General features: G+C 38.6%; 1 protein-coding gene across 1 annotated transcript; it reads right to left on the reverse strand.

Moving 5' to 3' along the window:
* Positions 1-1,087: 1,087 nt before the first annotated feature.
* Positions 1,088-19,162, reverse strand: PRKAR2A (protein kinase cAMP-dependent type II regulatory subunit alpha; the record flags this gene model as incomplete). The annotated part of the gene is made up of 9 exons (XM_029087023.1): positions 1,088-1,628; positions 2,135-2,273; positions 2,951-3,016; positions 4,686-4,760; positions 6,503-6,604; positions 9,191-9,344; positions 13,105-13,211; positions 16,897-16,980; positions 19,110-19,162. Coding segments are annotated over 9 exons (914 nt in total), but the record flags the coding sequence as incomplete, so codon positions are not given.
* Between the last annotated feature and the right edge of the window lie 7,900 nt (positions 19,163-27,062).

Raw genomic sequence — 27,062 nt, forward strand, 5'->3', positions numbered from 1 at the left:
ATGTCCACTGTCATAACTAGAAGCAGGAATTCAACATTACCATCCTGCTATTCTTGCTGACATGGCCATGAATAAAAAGAACAGGTTCTGTTACACTAGCATCCACAATTAAAATTTTATAACCCCATAAAACACCAGTAAGTTGTGCACGAGCTGCAGAAGAATGCAAATTCAAAGGGTCACTAGATTTATTACCTACAAATTCAATGTCTTAATATAAATATTCTGTTTGTACACCATAAAAACATCTTTCTTATGGTCTGATTCTTATTTAGATAATACTCTGATAAAATCTCAGCAGTATGCCAATTAAGGTCATTAAAGCTATAGAAACAGAATCTACCTAATAAATGCTGCAAATTTAACAGGTATTTTAGATAAACATCGTTAGCTTAGTTATCACCTAAACCAAAAAGACTCCTCAAACACACCAACTGTGTAGTTAGCAAAGACATTTGCTTTCCAAAGTCAAATGCTGCCAACTTTTGAAAAGTTTAGCAAATCAATATGGTATTTGGAAGCATCCAAGTCTCTAATGAAGTTAGAATACTGTGAAATGTTAGGACTGGGGGGAGCTCCTGTAAAGAAGTACAGAAGTAGTCTTCATTTAAATTACAAAACATTCACCTCCTTAAAAAGCTTTAAAACTGACCCAGTCAACAACAGCGCCCTGGGAAATCTAGCAGTATAAAGGATCTCTGTAAGCAAGAGAAGGTCATATATTGTGATCTCACCACAATAAAATGTACTCAGTGTCAGGAACAAGGAGCAAATTTGGGGAGATTACAATTATGACACTTCCAGGCCATTTGATTTGAACCACTGCACTTTTTTGGGCAGCATAGACTAAAACATTTTTCTTTGCTGCTCAGAAAACACTTAAAACATAGTAATGCTTCATTTTCTGCATTTTTTTTTTTTTTTTTTGCTAAGCAGCCTCTCCCATGTCCCCAGCTCAGTTTACTTGGTTTAAAGAGCTATAGTATCTGCCACTTTCAGCAGTCAGAAGAAAACTTCAGTGCCACCTTATTAATTGGCTCCATTGATATTTTAACTTCAAACCCAGACACTACAATTAAAAGCAAATAAGCCTGTGTTCCACAGGCTGCCTCTGCAGAACGGGCAACCTCCCACTACAGAATCTGATCTGAAAATTTATCCTGACAGCAACACCAGAAGAAAGGAGGCTTCTCTATCTTGCACACTTTGGGTTTCTTATCAGGCACTTGAACTGTTGGACAGATGCCATTCTGAACCAAGTAACTGAACATAGGGTTAGAATCATCTTTAATCTAGGTCTAATAATGAAGTATCAGCAGCAAAGTAGAGGCAGGGAGTGAGCAATCCATCTTGCTGAGACTCGTTTATTGTTTCTAAAATGCCCAAGAAGACAGCAGCAGTACTGTTCCATAGTGTCCGTTTTCCTTGTGAGTTGTGTTGCTGATAGGAGGCTTTTCTGTGTCTTGAACTAAGGCGGCATTGAGGTACCTGTGCCTAATTCCCTGGATCCAACAGGTCCATGCTGGAGCCAAACATTGCCACCAGCTGCTCCTCATAACGTGTTATATTCCTCTTCATAATGTCCATGCAGGGTCCAAGCAACCTCTCAAATGCTTGCACATCCATCACTGCAAAGGAACAGAAGTGAAAACAAGACTGTTTGTCAAAAAGGACACTACATGCCAACCTATTTTTTGGACTCGGAACACAAACCTCTAGTTCAGCCTATTTGGGTTTGAGGCTTCAACAGAAGCCACAGAAACAGAAATTGTATTTCTGATTCCCCTCTGTACTGTTATTTGGAGAAACAAGATTAATGAAATACATACCTGACCTCAAGGATAAATACAGAAGTGAAATACACACCATGCTGCCATTAAAAGATCACCTGAGAGCTGTGTGTGACAAACAAGCTGCAGACAAGAAGCTGATGCTACTCACCCCTTCAAAGACTACAGGCCACACAAGCAGAAAAAACCAGAATCTGATGGTATGAAGCAGCGATGCTTCTCAAACTTCAGCGTGGAGATCTGCTCCAGCCCATGCTCCTAGCGTCTTGTGTCTGCTCACTCAGGAATGGTCCACAAAACAAAGACCAGAAAAGGGTATCTAGAAACACCAAACTTCTGCTTACCTAAGCATTTGACCTCTCCAACAGCGTAGGCAGAGGCTGCTCTGGGTTTGTTGGTAACAAGTGCAAGCTCTCCAAAGTACTGCCCTCTGTGACACCGGGCAATCTCTACTTCTTGGTTAGCTTCTTTACTCGTCATAGTCTGTCAAACAGGACATTTCAATCATTTGCACACAGTTCTGTCTTTGTACAAGGCTGCAGCTAATCCCAGATATCTTATAGATGTGCAACAGCGTGTTGGTTTAGGGCTTTCAAACTAGCAAGTCCCAAGTCATGCTCTGTACTGGTAGAACACCTCAACAGCATCCTCAATTAGAACTTTGGTAATAAAAGTGTATGCCAGCCCACAAGCTTTGAAATGGGCAGATATTTACTGTTCCAGCTCTGGGAACTGCTATTACATTAGCCTAACACAGGTTTTATCATGCACAACATGTTGTTCCCTAAGGCTGCTTCAGACTGCACAGAGACATGTTCAAATGCCAGTGTCTGGTATGTCACTAGAGATCACAGACCCCAGGTTTTGTAAATTGTAGTTTTCCATAATCCTAGAAGAAAAGTCTAACCTCCACCCTTAAGACCAGGGAGAGAATACAAAGTCAGTTTGCAAAAGAGCAGATACAAGCAAAAGACTTTCCAAATTTACTAAAGTGACTTCTGTCTGCTTCAGAACAGGTATGGGGATTTACAATCATGAGTGACAATGATAAATATAATAAAATATCTTAAAATTACTCAGAGTAGGCTTCTTCACACCACTTATATTAATCAATCAAATCAGGGATTGACCTAAAGCCAAATTACCCAATTTGAACTCACCTTGCTTTTAATCAAGATTTTTACTTCCCCAGATTCTACAATGTAAAAACAATCTGCTTTATCGCCCTGTAAAGAAGAACACACGGAGTTAGAGAAGAAATTAGGCCCTTAGTTAAGCTTCTTGGGTGTAGTAGTGAAACATCCAGCACAAAGCTTTTCATTCACTGTTGCCATCTACCACAACATAAGACACTCAACACACTTCTGAAAGAGTAAGTACTGAAAGATTACTTATTTAAAAAAATATTTAAAACAAACTGAGTGGCAGACATCCTCATAACACCTGCAGGCACTAACAATTTTCAGGTGCTTTGAAGCATACTGCCCTTAACTGAAGGGTCAAATTTCCAAAAAATAATTAAAATGTAAAATTATCCATGAGAGAAGAGGGGTTCATGGTACTGGTACAACTGCTGTAATGTAAGAGCTCTCACATCTTTTCCAAGCATAAAATTTCACTATCTTTAGCAGTGTATTAGCATCACCCAGACCTATCCAGAGTATTAATCCTCTTTTTTAAGGGTAATTACATCCTTGTCCTTAATTCAGTTCTTACAAAAGATTAAAACCAACTGTATAATTGGATCACTGATTGCGTGGGTTCCCAGTTTTGAGACTGATTTATAAGCTTTGATTTTGCTGAGACTTCAGTATTCTCAGGGTCTTAAGCAACAAGATTTTCAACTTACAAAATTGAGGGTATTTTTGGAGAGAAGTAATTTGGCAGTATTTGGGTATCAGCAAACTAAGGTTTCCTGCATTGAGTTATGTGATATTCCAGGTAATTAAGATTAATTATTCAAGATATTATCAAGGAGTCATATTTTGTTTCTGAAACAAGACAACAGTTGTGATCAAAAGCCTGCAATTTCAAGTCAGTCAAGGACCTTCTTGCATTAACTTCAACTAGTTCAAGCACCACAAGCACTTTTGCAACAAACAAAGCAACCTCAAGCTAAACTGCATGCAAAATTCCAGTGTTTCATCAGGAATAGTGTTCCAAAAAGTTATTTGTGTCACAGCCAAAAAAATTCCACAGCTTTAGCCTGAGTATGTCCAGCTTCATGTTTCACCACTTTGGCTTTGATCAATTACAGCAGACAAAGCACACACCAGCAATCAAAGGCTGGCGATTGAAGCTGGACTACTCCACCACTGAAATATTATTTTTAAGAGCATCAGGAAAAACAGTGGTTTTAATTAATACTGATAGTTTCTTAGAATAGTTAACTGAGTTGGGTCCAACTAGTAAAATATTCCCAATGACTTCATTTATTTTCATCTATATCATACCTATCTGAATTGTTTGCTTTTGTTGTTTAGTCAGACCTAGGAGTTAGAGACATCTTTACTACATGCTTGTGACTCTGTTTAATCTGGTCATAGATTCCTATGAAAAGTCTAGCTGGGGGCTCTCGTGGAAAATTACATAAACAGACATTTAATTTCATTTTCTTAAGGCATACTCCTCTTGAAACCTTGCAAAAGACCATTTATGAAAAACAAACCAATGAGGGAAGAAAAACCCAGAAGCTAAAGTAATAGAATAAATTGGTAGTAAAAGACATACTGGCCATTCCCCAAACATTCAGTAAGTGCTTAAATAAATAGAAAGTATTAAAAGAATAAGTGATGACAAGTTGGTGCCAGTAATACAATTCCATAAATCAATTCCAAACAGGAAAAAATAAGCAGAGAAAGGAGAATGGCAAAGAGAAATTTAGATTTCAAATACCTGAGAAATGATACGCTCCCCATCTTGATACACTTTCTCCCCTATAACATCAACTATCTTCATTCTCTCTGATGCCTGGAACAAAGAGAAAAATTAAACATAATAATCTCTCATAGTACACCTCTGGTAAAGTTTGTAGCCCTGAAATGAAGAGGTACTGAAAAATACAGCCCCTACAATTACCTTGTCGTACTGCACAACAGCTTTAAAGACTACCATAATCAATAGGAAAAGAAAATTGTCTAGTGTCTCATCCATGTGCTTTTCTTAACCCCAAAGTTAACAAATAACTGATTTATTGGTTGGCTTAGAGCAAAGAAAAAAAAATCATTTCCTCTAAGATTCAGCTGAAATTTGAAGAAAACACTCAGAGAAATGTCATAAACATCCTAAGAACAAACTTCAATGAGAAACACCAGGAACACATTTAAAAAATATTTTAATCGCCATATACTTGAGGGGTTTTTTTTGTGTCTCAGAACTTTTTCCTAGAGTGGAGAGAGGAAGGGGATATGAAAAGGGTAGCTGCTCTAAATTGTAAGAGGGCACTGCAACAAAATGCCCAGCAGCAAGTGCAAGAGGTGCTAATCTGACATGCAATGAAACATGCCTGAGCTGCCAGAAACAAGAAGGGAGAAAGAACAGTTAAATTTATCTCCCATGTTTCCCACTGCCCATCTAGAATACCACAAAACAATTTCATTGTTTCAGGGCAGTGTAAAAAACATTAAGAAAGGAAGAAATCCCACAGTTAAAATTAATATCTCAACAGGTGATTCAGTTGTAATCCATTCATTCCACAAATGCATCTCAATCTAGCCCATGTTTGGGAAACTTAATTCTGATCCATGCATGATTCAACTGCAGTGTGTCATGCAAAAAGCCATTCAGTGCTAACAAGTTATTTTTCTATATCTTTAAATATTTATGAGTCATTTTTGTGCTCAAGAAAAGTCACACTGATGGAACTAGTTTAAGCCAGGCACTGAGGGAGAAGGTGTTGTGCAATTTACCCCTTCCACAGCAACCAACATACATCCAAAATAGTATGTATTAGAGGTTGCTATCCACATCTAATTATACTTTGCAATTTAGTAATCTTCTCTCAAAGGGATTAAAAGCTCTTCTCAAATGCTAAAGATTAATGCTGAAAAATATTCTTATGATGAGAAAACAAAGAAAAGGTAAATTATATACTTACATTTGAAATTACATACTAATTTCAAAGCAGTGTGGTAAGGCTCCAAAAGTCCTCTGAAGATACAGGCTGAATCAACAGCTTGGAAGTGACAATTGTTCCTAAAGTCACGCACCACACACATCAACGTGACATCTGCCTGGCCATTGTGTTCCCAGGTAGCAGAGCTTCCCTTTAGCCTATTCTTAGTTTACTTCCTGAATATTGGTTAACATCTCTGTCTCAAATTTAAAATAATTCATGCCTGAAAAGGCCAAATATCTCAGTGACTGTATCATTATATATCTTAATATCACATTCTCAAAGGGAAGCCCTGAGTTTCCACTTTAATACCTGTTCTCTGACATATTTATAAGTGTTCAGTGATTTTTCAAAAAAATCTTTACACAGAACAAGATCAGCAAATTGCTTACTGTGAACAAAGGATATGAAAAAAACCTACCCAACAGTGTACAACTTCAACAATGCAAGTTAAGTTGTAGAGTAAATGTGATACCAAAGCAGCTCTTAAAATTTGTTCTAAGCAAAAATGACACATCTTTCTGATACAGCAGAAACGCTGACTGTGGAGCTAATGCTAATGCAAGCATTTGATGCAGATGGCTCTGAGAAGCTTTACCTCCAAGGATTTAAGAAGTGGCACAGACTCAATAAATAATTCATATGTCTTCCTCTTCTTTGCATTGTTTTTCAATATAATTCTTCTGAATGTCACTCGATCCTGCAAGAAAGAGCACAGAAAAACACATTATTCCTCTTGACTAAAATGCTTCCTGTTTGAAGAACTGATAAACATGAACTAGTATTTGCAACAAATACTGAGTTTGAGAAGCCAGCTGTTAAAATGATACCTTATCCATCACAATGGTGATCATAACAGCTCTTCTCAGAGTACTTCTTGCAATACCAAACTGAAAAACAGGGAGCTGTAAGACTCAGTCCTTCTCAGATAAGCATTTAAGAATCCCATTTTTAGTCTATCTCGTACTGTTTTTCAGGGTTGAGTTTTTGGGGTTTGTTTGGCTCTTTGTTAATATACCTTTCATGCTTCCACATACAACAAAGAAGTTATGGTCTTCTTGCTGAAGCCATTGGAAACTGGAATTTCCAACATTTATTTATTAAGGCAACTGCAGGATTAAGTCTGAATTGGATTCTTCTCTACTTGAGTCATAGATTCCAAAAGTAAGTTGGAGATTTATACTGGTCTCAGATAGATAAGGAACAGAGTACCAAACAGCAACAGGACATTCACTCCTCCACCTTCTAGGATCCAAGAGGCAGCTTTTTGCAACAACTACTTCCTACCTGCCAGCTGTTCTCATGTACCATAAGCCCCTTCCTGATGGAAAAATTGTTTAGTGTGTTTTTGAAGCCCAAATACTGGGCAAGATTCCCACCCATTCCCCTGCCACCCCTCCTGCTCTGATCTCTTTCACAGCCAGCACTAGTGATGTGGGCTCTGTGGCCACCAGGCGGCACTACGTGCCCGAGTGAAGGCAAACTTGCCCGGGGAACCACAGCTCCTGCCTCCCTACCTGCCAGGGCAGACATCTTTGAGAGGTTATTATAGTCAGAGATCTTAACGAAATGCTTTTGATTTCCACACAGAAAAGGCAGGGCTCAACTCCTGGCAAACACCGATGACAAAGGCCACGAGAGAGCTGAAACTAAACAGCACGTCCAGGCTCAGCGGAAGGGCACTCGCCCACCAAGTACTTTTGTTAGTGTTTGCATTACAATAACGCCCATGGTCCCTGGTAGGATCAGCACTAAATTATGAACAGCGTGAGAGTTGCAGGGTTTACCTTATATAACATGAGGCCACAAGTGTAAAAATCAAAACTAAGAAGTCAGAAGAAAGGAGCAGAAATTCCGTTAGCAAAATAGCACACATCAAAAAAAAACCAAAAATCTTTTAAGTTTACATCCCAAGTCCTGAGTGAGAGCCATTCCTCTGGATCTCATTTTCTGAAAACACCAACTGATACCTTAGCAGAGATATTTTGAGGTGAAGAGGAATTTTCAAGTAAAAGAAGACTTTTAAGGGATGTAGACTGCAAATGCTTGTCAACTTGAAGCAATGGCTGACACCGAGGACGCTAGTGGAATATAAAAACTGAAGGAGGTGAGAGATGAAGGGAAGAATGGTATTACCGTTATTCAAAAGAGAACAAGAGATGATAAAGCATAAAGAACTGTTGTATTTTTATTTTTTTAAAGAAATTCAAAATTAATGCAATTTGTGCAGTTCTTTTCAAAGGTAAACTGGAACAAAGAATCATCTTCTCATTTTCTTCCTTTCATGAATGAGTTCAGTTTGTACGTAGCAGCTTTGTTCTGCCTCGTTCAAGAAATTAGATTCTGACATTACTCCCTGGTTGACTTATCAAAATCTTTTCTTTCCACTCACAAAGAAAAGGGAAGTCAGACCTCTCAGCAAGCACTGAGATGGCATAAGCACACTGTGTGTAGCAGCTTATCAGTCCTATAATCAAGGTCACAACACATGGTCAACCCCCAGCGACAGTCGCCGAGGAGCCCAGCACACACAGAAAGCATACGACACTTCTGGCTTCAAAGGCTTCGTTGATCACACAATCTGCTTATTATGTGAGCCTGCACAGATGAGTAAGAGAGCACTGTGAAAATAACCCTCTCCAAAGCGTACAGAGAAAAGAACTAAAAAAGGAAACTAATGTCTACAGCTTCCCATTCAATACTGCTGGGCTAGAGACAAAGCAACACCATCATTTAGTTTGGTATCTCATAGGTCATGCTGACCTGAGAATCTCTTCCAGGGTAACACAAAGGGATCAGAAACATCATGACAGTTTAATTTGAAGGAAAACAAAGCTTTGGGCAGTTTTCCTAGGTCTTCAAATTACTGACATCCTCAAGAAGATATTTAACACCTTCCTATTCCCCTTAAAGCAGACAAAATGGTAGGAAAGTGAGTTGGAAATAAAGAATTTAAATACTGTTTCCCCCTCCCATGAAATACATGCATTAACATCTCCACTGTCCTCTGCAGGATGAAAACAAAATCCTAACAAAAGCCACAATTACAGCAAATGCAAAATAATAAAGGGACAGATAAAACTAGTGGTACAGTTTTTACAGACAAGTTGTTCTAGAAAGGTGGCCAAAAGATTTGCACAATGGATCTCTTATGCCAGCAGGTGACATAGATAACAGATCATGATAAAATCTCTATTAGCACAAGAAGTCCTACCAAGAGAAGCAGTGGACACAGTCAGTTAGTGTTTAAAATATTATGCAGATGAGAGCAACTTCCTTCCCTTACCAGTCCCCAAAGGGCTCCTTCTGTTGTGGCAACAATGGTGGCAGCTCGAGGAGTGTTGTACATCAACGCCAGTTCCCCAAAACTGCCCTGATTATCGTAGCGGCCCACACAGCGTGACTGGTTGTCTTTTGCTACAACAATATCATACAGGCCTCTGTAAAACAATGGAATAGATGCTTTTTATTAGACAACATTCCAGTATAGATCCTAAAAAAACAGCTTTTTGATCTCATATAAACAGTCCTTTCATTGCTGGCTGAAATGGAACATGTTTTATTGAGCTTTCCAATTGTCTGATACTAAGCTGCTTCTTTCTACACTATTTTCATAATAATTCTCTCTTAATAAAGTACTTCACTCCTGATAGATCTGGGCAGGATCTACTTGGTTTCCTCTGCACAGTATTTTGACATTGCTATTTTCACTCTTCTGTCTGAAGTGATAGGTAGTTTCATCACCTTTAACAGTATTTGTCTTTTCCACCGTGAGTGTTACCCAGTGAGGCCTCTTTAGAGTGACCTGGATCCATCTATAGCCTCCGTTACCTGTTTTTTCAGACACAGCATTGCTGCAGTACCTTTGGGATAAACTCAGTCCAACTGCTCACCTGCTTCTATGGTTCTGCCTCAACTCCAGCTTAAAGGTACATCTGTATCATAACCCCAAGATGCAATTGTACTTGTTGTGCATCTGCATACGCCTGTGCTAGATTCAGACTATCCAGCTCTTGGATGGACAACAGGGATGCCACAGAAGCACAAAGATGATAGAAAGAGCCTTTCTTTACATATCTAAGACACTGAGTGAGTTTTGCAGTGCTAACTGACCAGTCTTAAGAGCAGCACATACTGATTTTCAAGCTGGAGGATTTAAAGATAGTTCAGGAATGTTACACGTGCCACATCTTTATCCTGTAGCACAGAGATCTCCAGAGGCAACCATTTCTCATGTGGTATTTGTCTAATAGATCCCTTAAGACCAAAACTTTTATCACTCAGTTCAACTTCATACTATGCTGCAACTCCAAGCATGCTGACAGTTGAACCAACTAACTTTATCACCATTTTCATGGAGGTGTGGCTGCTGAAGAATACAGTTACAGCATCCCATGTTCTATCTTGAAGAAAATCCATCTGTCTCTTACAAAGCTCTGTGTGCTGAGGTGACACTGTAGGATACACAAGCTTTGGAAGCATGGGGAAGTAACTTCCAGCACGTGGTGGTTTTGCAGAACATTATGGGTTCCACTCTAGTCACACTGGCTTTAAATTAAAGCGATCGAGCTAAAAGGTTTTTAATTCCTTTTGTTGTTGTTGTTATAGCTTACTCCTAGAAACAGGAAAGCTCTCTAAAACTGCTGACATCTAGCCAGGATCTCTGAACAGATCAAGAGGAAAACACTCAAGTACCAGAAGCCTCCTTGCACTTTGTTCACAGGGAGCTGTAACCTGTTTAAATCAGAAAGGCCTCCTCACCCTGTTCTCCGAGAGGCACACTTCCTGCATTATAATGAAGTTAAGGGAACAGTAACCCAGAACTTACTAAGAATCAAAAGTCTGTTCTGATGAAGAGGCAGGTACAAGTCCAGTGAGTCAAAGTTCAAAACACAAATCTGGATCAAACTGCACCACAGCAACGGCATATGCAGAAACAGGCTGTGCAGAGAAAGGTAGCCCTTTAAAGTCAAACAAGAGTCTGTAACACCCTCAGGACTGTCTTATGCTTAGGGCTTTAAAAAAAAAATAAATTAAAAATATAGCTTGACTAGGCTTGATTAATTCTTCGCTATGGCACCAGAGATCATCCAGGGTCTAGTCACTGGCCTAAGAGACTTTTAAAAAATGTATCATGCCCTGGAGAAAAGCAGGCAGGGAACACCTTCCTGGCTTTAAACAGCTGAACATACGTATCATTTTCCCCAGGAGCTTAGATCTTTGTCAGAAGGAATGCTATTATCTCCCAGAACACCACTGAGCATGTAAGAATGAAAAAAAGAATCCACAGAAATGGCAGCAGGTGAAATTTCTCATGGTAAACAAGTATGGGAACAGACTCATTGATGAGACTTGCGTAGCATTAACAGCAGAGGGTCTTTCAGGATTGCTGATGGACAACCCTGGGTTTGTCAGTTACCTCTGAACACTGCTACTTAAAAAAAAGTACAAAGGACAGCTTTACTCCAGCTTCATTTGTAGATGATTCCACAAAGTGGACATTACATGCATCAAAAAACCAATTAAAATACATAATTGAGGAAGCTTTGCACAATGACCTGAGGGTCTATTGAATTAAAGCCTTTCAGACCCAGAGAGAACACTTGGCTACTGGATCAATAGTGGATGGGCCAAATTCAGACATGTCAGAAGATTCAAAAAATTTAGTCTTTTTCTGTCACCAAGAAAGCTAAAGGAAGCATCTAGGTGCATGAAGACTGCATAACACCCTTACCAGACATTTTTTATGCTCTACTGCCTACTCACACCTGGAAGACAGAGAAAGAAACCAACAGCATGCTAACAGTACACTAAATAAGGATTGGCGCTGATGGAAGGCTTCACTACTTCTTATGTCCTATTTAATGATTCTCTGAGAGGCACCAGAGGCAACAATCTTCCGAGGTCTTTTTGATCTAGAATAGCCATCTGTGAGCACATTAAGTGCAATGCAACAACTTCTTCCCATCTCTCAGCCTGAAAGTCACCTACTAGTGCCATTTATTTCCAAATAAGTATAGCCACGTAACCTTCAGTCAAGCACTCAGCTGTCTGAGGCCCAAGGACTAAATTGGTGAGGCACCACTGGGTGACCTTGGCTCAGCTTTATTGAGAAAACTGTTGCTGAGCTGTGAGACAGTCCGTGAGCTAAAGCCCTGCAAGATAAGAAGAATAAAAACACAGACCGAAGTGTAATTACTGAGATGGTAATCGTTAGGAGCTCAAGGACTCGAAAGAAAAATACTGACATGAAAAAATATAAAACCCCAAGGAAAAAAAAGCAGAAAAGAGCAACTCAGCAAGATTGTGGATCAGCCTGTTCCAAGAGGCAGAGGCCAGCGCAGCCCCTCCTGACTGATGACTGCTCAATCAGCAGAGACTCATCAGGTGCCTCCTCAGCAGTGATGAGCATACTAATGTTTAGCCATGCAACATATTCATCCTAGCTCTCTTTCCCATACAGTAAGCTCTAAATAGCTGCTGAATCCTCAGGTTGTATCTAACCTGCCTGCTGTCCCTCTGTGCATAGTAAAAGACATTTAGACAACAGTAATGTGGTGAGGAAGTACTACTTCCACCAGAAAAAAAAGGCCTGGGCCAGAAAGCCTATTTTTCTAGACAAGAAGCTAAAGAGTTACATCTGCAACTCAAAGTTTCATTCAGACAGGAAAAAAATAATCCTCAGGGATATTTAGGCATTAATGACTTATCTTAGAGTAACGAGATATGCCTACTAATGCCCTGAAAGAGCCAAAGTCCTCTGAATTTGCACTTGTATCTTCAGAAAAAAAACAAAAAACAAACCAACACATCCTGGTCTAGAGACAGCATGTAATACGGCTGGTTTTGAGCTATGCACATGCTGCTGGGCAGAAAAGCTAAACTGAACAAATAATAGGCAAGCTCATGCTGCGGCTCTTCCCTCAAAGAAAGTGGTATTTGAGTTTGTACACAGTCACACAGAATGTGTTAAAACCCAGCAGGTTTGTTAAAACCCACCTCTGTCAAATTTTTTACCCCTGGGCAAATGATCCAGAAGTAAATGGGGGCCTAAAGTGGAAAATGGAAAGACCAAAGGAAGAAGCAACAACTGCAAAAAGTACATTTCCTTCAGAAGATGTCCTGCAGTAAGCATTCCCTGCCATTTCCAAAAAAAATGGAAAGAAACATACTCTACATTTGAAAGACACAGCTACTTACCGCTCAATGACATAGAAGTTATCTCCATCATCACCTTGGTCAATCACATGTTCCTGAGGTTTCACCTTCCTCTCAAACATGGCATCAAGGACCTGAGACAGCTGCTCCTATTTTATTTAAAAAAAAAAAAAAAAAAAAAAAAGGAGACAGAGAGATAGAAGAAAAAACAAAACAAAACAAAAACCTCTCAGAAAATACACCTTAGCATTATTGTTGGACAAGGGCAAGTTCATTTGACTTGGTCTGGACAGTGAAGTGCAACATGCATTGCATTATTTTTACTGTATGCAAATAGTGCAACATGCATTGCATTATTTTTACTGTATGCAAATACAAGTAATAGTGATACTAAATGTTGATTTCCACTAGTAAGTACATCACTTGTTTCCAGCTTATTAAAGGAAGTTCAATAATGCAGACAAACATAGATACTTCCATTACAGAAAAGCTATTATGTCAAATTTATGTCCAAATGGCTTAACTTATGCACCTCATTCAGTGCCAAAGCGCGTGTGTACAGCAAGCTCTCACCTGGTATAATCTGACACAGCTTCACTGCAATGGATATGTATTGATTTAAGTCACAGTGCATATATTTCATTATATGTATGTATGTCTAGAAACTGCACCATGATTTATTAGTAACTTATTTGTACTGTCATCTAAGAGCCCCAGACATGATCAGGACTGTACTGAGCAAGACTGTACACAAACAGACTTTGAGATTGAGAGTCTAGTGTCTTAGAGAACCTGCAGTTCCAGCACAAGATGAGATCAGACAGGTACAGATGGGGAGCACATACAGAAAATGGGGTAACACTGGTCTGCACAGCAGACTCAAGACAGGTTTCTCTGGTGAGCCATGACTATAAACTCTTTTTGTTTCGGTTAGCATTGGGGTTAGAGTTCACAGCCAGGGAAGCTGTGAAAGGCAAGAGAAATGATGCCATATAAACACCTTCCCTCAACGCTGAGCTGCTTTACCACCTTTGTTATTCCAAAGTCCATTAATAATAGACTTCCACTGCATTTTCAATGACCAGATCACAGATGAGTTTCTAAAAACATACTGCATGAACACGCAAACTAGTCTTTATGCTGCTAGATACACTTGAAATATTTACTGCACTCCTTAAGTTGGGAACAATCATTGCAGCATCTGTAGGCACCACTATATTGAAAATATTGCCTATCCTTTCACTAGAAGCCTATTTTCTTGTCTTTAAAAACTCCCCTGATATTTAAATGAAACAAAATTGCATGAAAGCCATTTATTTCAACCACATATTTCACAGCATGCATTTAAGTAACCATCATCAGAAAACAAGCAATGCAGATGTTAAAAAGCTTTTTAAAAATACTGTAACTCAATAATGCTTTATTTGGAGGCTAAACAGGCAAAGATTTATTATTTTAAGTAAATAAAACACTGAGCTCTTCTGACAATAAAAGGACAAGCTTTGTCATATTTCTGAACTGTAAAAAATCCTCGTTTTAAATATGGGTACTGAGCATGCTCAGGGGGCTTGCTGGTAAGGATGACAGTCATTGCTCTCAGTACAGAATTCAGTTGTAACTAGGATTCTACAAACTCATTTATAACACACTGTGGAGCCTATGAATGATACATCACACAGAGCTTTTAATAGGAGAGAAGTTATCTACTTCCCCAGCACTTTATATTGAAACATAAATCAGGTTTATCACTGGGGATGCTCAAAATGTCAGGTTAAACTCTGACAATCTGAACTGATTTCAGTCCAAAGTTCAATATGAAGCTTGCTAGAAGTGACCCACTGGACACTGACTCCCTTGTGTCTGATACCAAGTATTACAGCAACCATTCATGTAAGTAAAGACATTTTAAAAGGTTGTTTAGTCACTGGACCTCAATTCAGCACAGTTCACCTAAATACAACCAGTGAAAAAGGGATGAATTTGCCCAGGACATTTGGGTGACACAATCATATTTACTCCCAAAGGGATTTTATGCAGTTTTGTTGTTGCTGGGTTTGTTTGCTTGTATTTAATAGTTTTACATTACACTCTTCAGCAGTTAAGAAGCAAAAGACCATATTTTGAGCCTTAATTTGAAAGTGTTCCTCTCAATTATTAAATGTGTTCTGCCTTTTGGTGGGTATTCTACAGCCAGTCTTCCAGATCAGTCATTATACAGAGGGAGTTAAAAAAAAATTATTGGGGGGAGAGGTGAAAGGATTCAAGTTCCATAATCCCTTTGTACCCACTACTAGGAAAGCTCTCCACTCTCTGCTAAGTGCCCTTTACCATACTATAATTAATGTATGGACTGTAGTCATCTTTTTCAGTCATGCACTACCTTAAAGCTTGAGTCTTTAACGGTTGCAGTTAAGATCATTTCCAATACTTCCCAGCTGCTGAGAAGCATCTCCCAGGAAGCAGTATTTTTCCAAGCCTACTTTCTCAACTCAGATCTGTTTTTCAAAGTAATCTTTGAATATAAACTGGTTATTAATTTTGGCTTCTGAGTGATTTTGCTGAAAGCTAAAAGATTGACCTACTCAATTCAAATGGCAATCACAATTTGTACATACTCCTTGAGCTGCTTAATGCTCTTAAATAAGTCTCATTTTTTACTGCACATCATCAGGTTACTTGCAAAAGGAACCTTTAAAATGTCTTAAGTAAGCAGGCTTAATGACAACAGGAATCCCAGAACAGTGAAAGGCCAGTCTTGGAAAGGCCAGCTTTCAAGGAAGCTTTTTGACAGAACGTCAATTCCTGAAGCCTGTTACAATCTAAACCTTTCAACAGTTATTTTGAGAATGCAGTTCAGTGACTCTTGGGGTTGGTACAGCCACCAAGAACTGGGAAAACTTCCTGGTTTTCAAGGAAAGCTGAGCAGCATTTCTGAAACAATAAGCTATCACATTCATCCTTTCATATCTCATGCAAAGTTCAGTGATCCAAACCAGGAAGCTGCAGGGACCATCTCTGGTGTTACAACTTTAATTCTTTCCCAACCTGTAGTAGAGCTATCAGTTGTGTTTTCATGGAAACATCAGACCAGAGATGAGATGCATTTATTCTATGGCCTCCCAGAGGCTGGATTACAGGATCTCCAAAGGTCTGTTCCTGAACAATCCTATGATCCTCATTTAAAAAAAATCATACCAATTAAGATTACCAAGTGTGAGCAATGGACACACTCATCATTAAAACTCAATGCTGAGGCAGTGAGTAATTAATAACCAACTTCAGCAATAAAAATAAGTTGAGTAAGAATAGGAACAACCTAAAAACATTACTTCACAGAAAATTTACTAACACACTGGCATTTAAGAAAAAGGTGCAGCAATATGAAATCACGCAAATGTGGATAATGTTCAGTATCACAATTGCATAAGTAATTTCCTTTTTAAATTGCCCATAAAATTATGAACTGTTTCCTAGGGAAAAGGAAATCAGGTGCAATGGTAGCCAACAGCGAATATTGAAAGATGAGCAAAAGAATTAAAAACAAAACAACAAAAAACCCCACACACAACAAAAAACCCACACCACCACCACTTTTCCCTAACCAAAGAAAAAATGAATTTGCAGGGAGACAGATCTGACAATCACAGTAACTGACAATTTGACATGTTTGTTTATATTGCTCACTGATGGTTGATCTCCAAACACATGTCCCAGCCCAGCCTGCATATAATTAATAATTCATGAACTATCACAATGCAAACAAGTGTCTGGATTGTTAGATCAAGCTATGACCTGTACCTACAACCAGTTAAGATTTCCTTAAAATGATATTACCTGATCTAGGTTTTTGAAGAGCAGGATATCTTTACACGCTTCCTGAAGTCTGCATCGCTGTTCATCAGTTTTTGGATGAACTACCTTTAAAACAAAGTAAAACAAAACTGTCACAAAAACAGAGAAATACAATTACAGACTGAACCTTCACTTCAGTGAAAAAGGAGAACACAACTAAAGAGTGTCAAAGTATACAGTTCTTTTTTGTTGTTTGCATAAACAGTATTTATATATAAAAATACAATATAAGACAGAAAGATACGTAAGAAATATATTATGTTGACAATTAACACATGCAAAATAACAGTCAAGAAAGACAAGAAGAGGATGCCTTTTCCTTTCCCTTCCCTTCTAACCCAGCCATAGATACAGTCAAGGCTTGAGCATTTGGAACGGAGGAAAAAGTCAACAGTTTTCCTTCTAATCTCTGGCTATATTAGTCCCAGTATACTTACTGGTGGCATACAGGTAGTTTGTAAGATTTATGATATATACACATCTCAGTCCATCTAATAACAGAAGTGTCATGGTTTAAGCCCAGACGGCAACTAACACTGCACAGTTACTTACTCACTCCTCCCCACCCCAGCGTGATGGGGGAGAAAATTGGGGGGGGAGGTAAAACTCATGGGTTATGATAAAGAGAATTTAATAGGACAGGAAAGGAAGGAAAAATAACAATGATAAAAGAATATATCCAACAAGTGATGTACAGAGCAATTGCTCACCATCCACAGACTGATGGCCCAAGCAGCCACCACCCTTCCCAGCCAGCCCTCCCCAGTTATATCATTCAGCATGCTCAGCATGATGCCATATGGTGTGGGACACCCCTTTGGTCAGCTGGGGTCAGCTGTCCTGGCTGTGTCCCCTCCCAGCGTCTTGTGCACCCCCAGCCTCCTCGCTGGCAGGGCAGTATGAGAAGCTGGGAAGTCCCCGAGTTAGTGTAAGCACTGCTCAGCAACAACTAAAACATCCGTGTGTTATCAACATTCGTCTCATCCTAAATCCAAAGCACAGTATTATACCAGCTACTAGGAAGAAAATTAACTCCATCCCAGCCAAAACCAGGACAAGAAGTTATCTAAGAAGCTTCCCCGCCCCCAACAAAATTACTTAAATAAAAGCTTTGCTGTTTGAGAGATTTATTTTTCTGTTACTTCTTTCCAATTAGAAACATTTCATCGGTTAAAGGAAACAACACTCACTGTGTCATAGATACGTGCTTGTTGGGGGATAATTATGAAAACAGATAAAGAAATATAAATTATCTCACATTCACTATATTAACTATATTTCTGGAATAACAAGGATTCCAAAAAATAGTTACATTAGTAGGTATTTCTAAAAATGCATTATCCAAAGTTGAACAGATTTCAGATCTTTGTTTTAAAAGAAAACTGAGTATTAAATCAGCAGTCAGGAAAATTAATATTTTTGATGGAATATGTGTGCAAGGTTTACAAACATTTGGATGATCAGACGCACTCATAGTCTTTTCTTTTTATAGCACTTTATTTATGAATTATCTTCTTTTTTAAAATAAATTAAATTAGACTTAGGTTTTCATTGCAGAACTGTAAGCATCCGTGATATGGCATCTGGAAATGGAACTCCAGAAGTCCAGAGAGAAAACCACTGACCCTCACCAGCCAGGCTATGGGATTTGCTCACATAAAAGCATCTCTAAAGAAATACAATTACAGTATCTGGACTTGCAATTCCTAGAAATTCCTAGCTTTCAAAAACAATAGAACAACAGGTGGCCTCAGTCTCAAATATTTCAACAAAGTATTTCTCCTATCCAGGCAGAACTGCTTTGACAACAAAGGCAGCAAAAAGCATGTGAGGAATTTTAAGCACCCAGGAAGAAACAGCTGTGATAAAGCTTAACTAATTCTTCACAACAGCATCGATGTTATTGGAATTGCCTCAACAAGCCTCTAAGATAATTAACAAAGAAATATATCCCAAATTTTAAAGATGGTAGACTTAAGCACAGCTCTCCAGCCCTTTGAAGTAAAATTACATTAAAGCTAGAGCACCTAAAAAATACATGAGACAAAGTGGCCCTAAATTTCACAGCAATGTCACTTTGTCAATGTCAGCCTCTCAGAACGAAATGCACAAGGGGTAAGGAAGAGGTGATGTACAGACATCTGCCTGTCAAACCATAGAGAGAACCGTGCGTGATGCAATTCACTCATTCTTACCCTTTGTTCTGTATCTTCCTCCTCTTCATCAGGATTAAAAGCTTCAGCACAAACTTGGATGAAGAAAAGAGAGAAGAAATTAGTAAAAAGAAGCAAGTACATGAGAACATTAAAAAAAATCAAGTTTAAATTCATTCCTTTCTTCTATATTTTATTTTCCTACAGGAAAAACAAAATCATTTTTGTTTTTATGTCAGAGGCTTAAATTCTATCTATTCTCTGAGCAGGCACAGCATGGCTGTTCTCAAACTCTCATGTAAAAAGTCTGTAACTTACAATAGAAAATAATCTTGCCTACTGAGTATTCCAAAGCACGAACACACCCTTTCAATTCTTATCAAAGCATAACTATCTCCATTCAGGTTCATTTACAAACATCTCTAAAATGCAGGGGAAAAATACTGCAGCTAATCTCCATTCAGGTTCATTTACAAACATCTTCTCTAAAATGCAGGGGAAAAATACTGCAGCTACATTGTTTTGTTCTTTGCAGTGCAGTGTACAAAGCAGAACACACACACAAAAAAAAAGTACAAGGAGGCATGTGGCACTCGCTCTGCCTCAAGTCAGATCTGCAAGTGAGTATCTATATTTTGGGGTTTTTTTCGATACAGGGAAATCATGTTTACACAGAAATTAACATGGGAATTGAACAATCAGCTTGACTGTAGTATATCCTATGGCAAAAAACAATGTTTAGTCCCCTCCCTGATATGGTCCTACATCTTAGTACATTTGAATCAAATGATTGTCAAGTTGAAACATAAAAACAACTTTAAAAATACACTAAGTGATTTTTTTTTTTTTTTTACAAAGGATGAGAACGTTTGTGGAAGCCATACAATGTAGTGCATAGGAACAATGCTCTGACAAACACGTCAGGATCAGCCGTAAAAGAAGCAATGATAATGGCGAGCTTCTAAAATTTCAAACCAGTTTTGTTCAGTTTTAATACTTCAGAAAAGGCTTATCTTCACTTATCTTAACAGTTATGCTGTTACACAATTTTACAATCTTAAACACAGACACCTTTGGCTGCCAAAAGCCTACGTTTCTGTCTCAGAAACTTTCTCACTAATTCGTGTGCATTTGCAGTTCTTGCATGTCAAAATGAACTCTGCATTCTAACTAGCTGTACCGATAGAGAAAGCGGGAGTCAGTCCTGTTTGCATCTAGCTCTGCTCTTACTTTAATAAGGGTGGTCTTACTTCTGAGGCTATATGCTACTTGTAAAATCTCACAAGGAAACACGAACAAGCATTTTTCTTTGTACTTTATCCAGCATCCCGACAATACTGAAGCCTTGGCAGAATGCCCAGAAGCTCACTGCAATGACATCTAACCGTCGAATGGACTTTGAAAGCATAAATAAAAATAAGCAGATTTAAAAAAAAAATAAAAATCTAGAAGGCCCAGCATTCAGCAGCTTGCAAATAATTTGAAAATGCATACAGGACTATTGACCTTGTCATCATGCTTTCAAAAGGGCTGTAAAAATTGAACAAGTCCAGCATAATTTGCTAGGAAATGCTTGCATTTGTTTTTCCTGCCTAAAAGATACAGGTATTTTCTAGCAAATTAGATTTTAATTCCTTTTTTTTTCCTGGAGAGATTGAAGAGACTGGAATACAACACAAGCCTTCCATTTATCAAACCACAATGTAAAAACCCAATCATGTAATCTTTAGGCATTTAAAGAGCAGTTATTGGTCATACAATAAACCCAGTGTTTGCACTGCCTCTTCTGGTTTGTGCCACTTAACAATATAAAAACAGTAAATTAACAGCGCACCTACAACAAACACATGCTTTTGGGGTAACAGTGGGCTGCCCACATTAGGGCAGGTACTTTACAAAGGACAAACAGCATTCTTCCCTGGCTGAAAAAAACCACACAGCCCAAAGACGATTGTATTTATGGGAAGGGAGATGCCTACAAAACTGCAGAACTTGGACTCACAGGCAAAGATCCACTTAATATGCCATACAAAGGCACTGACAAAGAGAATGTTATTAGCATTTTGGCGTGAAGGCTTTCCCCCTCCTTTCATTTACAGTAAGGATCAAAGTCTATTGTGAAAGCTTTGGATTTTCTTATAAGGGACATTTTCTTAGAAGAAAGGCTCCTTGGTTTAAACAGTGTGGTGAAACTGGAGACTTAAAGTATCTTTATGTTTACAACCAGCATATTTTACCAGTAACTAGAGTTCAATTCTTTATTATGCACTATAGTACATATTATAAATGCACTTACATACGTTTCTGACAATTCCTGGCACACAAGCACTATCAAGCTGTGTATGTATGAATTCAGAGATCACTGTACTTCATTATATCATTCTATCATTTAAATTCTCAATATTAAGCTGCAAATTAGTTTTTGTTCCCACCTCAACGGCAGGGAAGCTATTGCTAAAAATATGCTTTGGAATTGGGGAAATTATCTTCAAGATTTCCTTGGGAAAATAAGTTTAATTACTACAGCTAAGATGAAAGTATTAGAACAAAACCTTATCTTAAAACACAAAGCAATCTAAACAACACAGTTATCTCAAACAGCTTTGGCTGGGATTTGTACATGTAAGTCTCCTCTATTTCATCTTACCCAGTAAGGGCAAAACCAGCTTCATAAAGACTGTTAATGATACAGAACAGGACTTAGGGCCCTTCCCTTACACATGGAAATCACTTCTGCAGAGCCCATGAATGGGCACCACAGAAATAAAACAAAAATGTGGCAAAATTACTACTTCTTCCCATGCTGTCATGTAGAAAGCCTTCCCATTATAGTTTTTGTTCTTCAACCTCCTGCTGGGATTTCTTTTTTCATGTAGAAGTGGCAGGGCACACATTTTGGACTTCAACTGATAGCTCTGATTGACAGGACTTTATTTACTTGCAGGCAGAGCTGTAACATTTAATGTAATATATCTGTTGTGGGATGGGAAAGAGACAAAAATGATTAATTCTGACCTCAAGCTTAAATTATTATTGTGATATGCTGGAAAGCCCACAGAAACCTCTTCAGCCTACTCGTATTATAACAACCAACAGCATTTTCCAAATATTTTAAAACATAACTAATGCAAAGAAAAGGTGAACTTTACGTCAACACCACCCCGTAGTTTATGTCACAACATGCCAAATTTTTCTTTCCACTATTTTTAATTGGTAAATTACTTGTGGAAGTCTGTACCAGTGAACATATTACCTGTCAACATCTGTGTGTCAGTCTTAACCTTCAGTAAGTTTAACTCTGCAAACTGCCGTCAGCAATTTATGGAAGTTAATTTCAGGACTCCTGAAAGTTTGTCATTTGCAGGTTACAGCACAGTCAGTCCCAATGAAAAACCATTTGATCCTTCATCCTGATGGAGTGAAAACATGCTTGCCCCACAATTTTATACGTGACTGAATCCGTATTTTAAATATTTCAGTGTCCCAATAAAACAAGTACTCCGAGGCAAGCTTATTCCCACAAGATTATCCTGGAGAAACGTGATGGCAGCATCTTTTCAGACTCATTGAAACAGCAGTTGGAAGAGACTGCTCTGAAGATCATCCAGTCCAACCTACCCCTTGAAGTGGAGTTATTTGCAATGTGAGATTGGGGCTCACCTGGAAACCTCCCCTGGGCAAAGACTGCACATCTCTGACTAACCTGCTCCACTGCTGCACCACCCTCCTGGAGATCAAGTTTTTCTTAATGTGCAATCTAAAGTTCACAAATATCTTGATATAATTGGAAATGACTTCTGAAATCACACCTTTCCTGTGTGAGATTTTCAGCACAACTCTGCCCTTGAGCAAATGCTAAGCATGAATGCATCAGTGGAAGTTAGTACAAGCGTGACACACACTCCAACCACCAATTTCCAATACCACAGCTCTATCAGCACATATCACGCAGACCAAGCCTCGTTCCAAATCTACCCGTGTAGTTCAAATAGCTTTGGAATAGAAAAAACAGTTCTCAACTTTAAGAAGCTTTAAGATAAAAAGAAATTGAGGCTTTTATTCTACCATCTACGTTTAATCTCTCTTTATAATCTCTCTTTAGCTTCTGCAGCTTCTACAGCTAGTTTAGCTTTCTCATACAGCACCTTCTTTGGCTTTCAAGAACAGGCACATCTGTTAACACTTCTGAAAGCTCAGAAATGATACAACTCAATCGCTGCTTTGTTATGCAGGTGACAGCATCTGAAAGCAACAAAGCTCTTCCTAGCTGTAGCGATGACATAAGCAGTGGATGAAGGAGGGGGAAGTAGCAAGGAAAGTTTGCCAGCACAAACACCACCTTTGTTTATGCAAGTTTTAATCACTCCCAAGATAATACTGTTCTGCGAAATATGTGTTTTGTCAAGATGAAAGCCCTTGAACTCTATGGAAATCAGCATTTAGCTCCCATAAGCAAATAAAGCCTTTGTGAGAAATGTATACCATCCCAGCAGTAGAGACATCACTATTACTCTTTTTCCAAAAGTAGCCAAGAGGCTGAAGACCTTCAGACACACATGAGAGGAGGAAAAATTTTCATATCAGACATGAAAATTCTACATTTTATATAAGGTGAATGCTTTGTTGCTATTTCTGCTGTTATTGGAAGAGTAGCAGAGACATGTTCTGTCATACTTCACAATTTTGGACAGCACTTTCTATACTTGGGACTGAAATCCTATTCACTCATCTTTACCTAAGAGTATGTATTACCTACAAGTAATGTACTGAGTATGTATTGATCCTGCAAGACCCATTAATGAAAATCCACCCAGAATGGTACATGCAGAACCACCTTTCCAGTTATTTATTTGGATCAGTAATCTTGCACTACGTTTAAGGCTACATTCTTTGCATTTGAGTTTGCCAAAGCTTCAAACATTTTCTAAGTCTGTCTCTCATGGGACAGATGCATAGTCCCTTCTGGGAGCACTATGCCAGCTGGAAAGGTGACTACTTCCAGTGGCTTGTCATTCCCTCTTTGACAGCTGAGTTGCTAAAGCAGGCACTTCCAAAACCATGGAGTCAAGATGAACTTAGGAAGCTTAAACACAGCTTATACATAGGTCTTTGTTGGCACAGCTAAATGTGATTTTTCTGCACTTGGGAAACAACTCCAGGTTTCCTCTCACTTATGTTGCTGGATAGCTCAGAACTTGTTGGTTTAGAAATTGCACTTTGTTTCCCGAGTTAAAGATCTCACCATGTCAAAGCAGACGACAGATTCATACCTCAATTCAGCAAGTGGGAAACAGAACCTGCATCCATTTGCACTACCTGAATAATTTTCATATTTATGACAGTTAGAATGAAAAGCAACACTGAAGCCTGAAAAACAGTTAAGCCACACACAGGAAAATCAGTTGTTTCAGCCTTCAATTCACTAATGAGAACTGACTGAAATAAAGTGTAAATTTTTAGTTAAAAAGAATGTCATTGTGCCAGCCCAAAACTCACATCTCAGGTCTTAAAAGACTGGTCTTTCTCTTTCATTTTACGGGCCACATGAAAATCCCCAGATGCAGGAGAACCCACAGCAGTACCACCTCGGCACTTCATTCTTAATTCTCAAAGAGGCACAACTGAGACATGATTTACAATGACTGGGACTTGAGCAAACAACACCCCCTCAAATCTTTGTCAAATACCAAGGCAGAATATTCAAACGCACAACCACTTGCGTGGCCATATATGTCAAATCAAGGGTAAGATTTTTCAGTTGAGAAACATTTAGAAATAATGAATTTAAGTGGTAAAGGAAAAGAATTTTAAAGTTATAAGGAAATAAAAAGAAAATCAACTTAGCTCTTCACAGGCAGAGTTATTCTGTGTTACAGATTAACTACAACTCAGTATGGCTGTGCCAAACCAGCTCAGTCCCGCGGGAATTACAGGTTCAGGCACAGCTCCACACACAGTCCCAAAGCCTGCTCAGGCTGGAAAGCTGCACAGATAGTTTTGTCAGGCAAAGAAGCCCACAAGACACTGATCAGCCCATAAGGCCCTAAAATCCTGCACTGTCTCACCCAGCTCTGCCAGCACTGCCTCTCTGTACTGTTGTACCTACACAGCAACAGGTAATTTAGGGGCAGAAGGGTGAAAATGTTCACCTGGCTTACCCAGAGCTTTGCTTATACCCCTAATTCATCTTGAAAATGCCCACCTTTTATGTAGACATTATTGATGTTTCTCAAGGCCCACTAATCCGAGAGGAGTGAAACTGAGGACACAGGCGGAGCTTGGAAGGACCCACTCTAGTTCACAGCTACCCCGAGGCACCATTCTGGATGGATGTTTTTGCCCAGGGAGGCTGGTGCACTGCAGCTGTTTAAGAGAACTGGATGATGTATGACAGTGCTTGCTATCCTTGCCTTTAGAAACATTTGATAACCGTTCCTTCAGTACGATTACATACCTTCCTGTAGCATTATTATCTAAATCAGACTTCTCCAGCTTGTTTTCTTTCCAACATATCAAGACAGAAATGCAACAGTTCCAGTGACAATGGCTTGTGATAAAACTGTAATGTCAGTGTCACTCCTACTTCATACTACATTTCAGTCATGAGTTCAGACAGACTGTATAATCAATTATAAATGTCACCTTTTATGACAACATGGGGTTTTTTCTTTGCAGGAAATCCAACTCTACATCTACAGACATCTTTTCTCCCAAGATGCATAAGGACAGGCAATATAATAAGCCCTTTAAAATGATGACAATTGGTTGACAACTATTTCCTTATGTATATTTGTTTTATATATTCTGAATGCATTTTTCAAATATTTTTACTAAATTCACATAGATTAATAAAAATCTGGGTTTAAGTGTTTATCTAAAGGGCTTTATCATCAGATATAGAGTAAAACAGTTTAGATAATGCACTACAGCAGAACAGCCATTAAAACTATAAAGCCACAAATTAATTTTTTTTCCACTACAGGAAGATTTGGCAAAGTATTTAAAATTACATTTCCCTAGGGGTAAATGAGAACTTTCATGATGAAAGACCTAGAATAATAAACGGAAAGTAAATAATCACAGTCTCTTTTAGATTTCTATCTTTACATACATATAATGAAAGCATTACATGCAGACAATATTGCTTCAACTAGAATTTAAAGACAAACATAAAACACTTTTAACTTAGGATACAATGCATTCCTACTTAATTATTATTTCTAGGTAGGCTTTGTTCAGGGTTTGGCGTTTTATTTTGCTTCTGCAACATACAGTATCTAGTGTGGAAACTGCCTCAAGTTAAGTGACAGGCCTTGCTTTGCCACGGCCATCCCACACATCGCAGGGGCCAACAGCACGAGACAAATAACAGACCAAAGGCTCCTCAGCTCACTTAAGAATCAGCTCCTGGGATCTATTATGCAAAGACATTTCCTGTCAAAGTAAGAGAAAAATAGGGGAGGAGGGGGCAAGAGTGCATCCTACTGAACTGCAAGGAAACTTCAGAAGACAATCCTCAACCTGTCTATCTTCATTTAAATCCTCCTTCTCAGGAGCAATTCAAACAAAAAACAAAAGCCACTGGAGGACGGGGGGAAGAACTCTCTCAGGCTCTTCTCCTACCTCTTTAGTATAACCAGAAGAAAATAATATTTGCCTTTTTTTTTTTTTTTTAATTAAAGCAACAGCTATTAGTCATTGTATTTGCTTTATGTGGTTGCCTGTTGAATTATATTGAGGCACAATTTTTCCTTAATACCTTTATGTATGAGTTGTGCAAAGGGCTTTAGCTTATCCTTCCACTTTATGTGTTCACAAGTGGTTAAAGGGTCATACTCACCCACCTCAGAGAAACCAGGTGCTGGAGAAGAATAATACAGTCATGAGACTACTTCATAGCACTGGCAAAATAACTGACTAAAATGCTTCTAGATAACCTAAATACACATTTGTGCATATACTCCAATAATGCCACATAATTCCTAGACTGTAATT

This window comes from Antrostomus carolinensis, unplaced genomic scaffold (genome assembly GCF_000700745.2).
Source record: "Antrostomus carolinensis isolate BGI_N321 unplaced genomic scaffold, ASM70074v2 scaffold6559, whole genome shotgun sequence".
NCBI classification, from domain to species: Eukaryota; Metazoa; Chordata; class Aves; order Caprimulgiformes; family Caprimulgidae; genus Antrostomus; species Antrostomus carolinensis.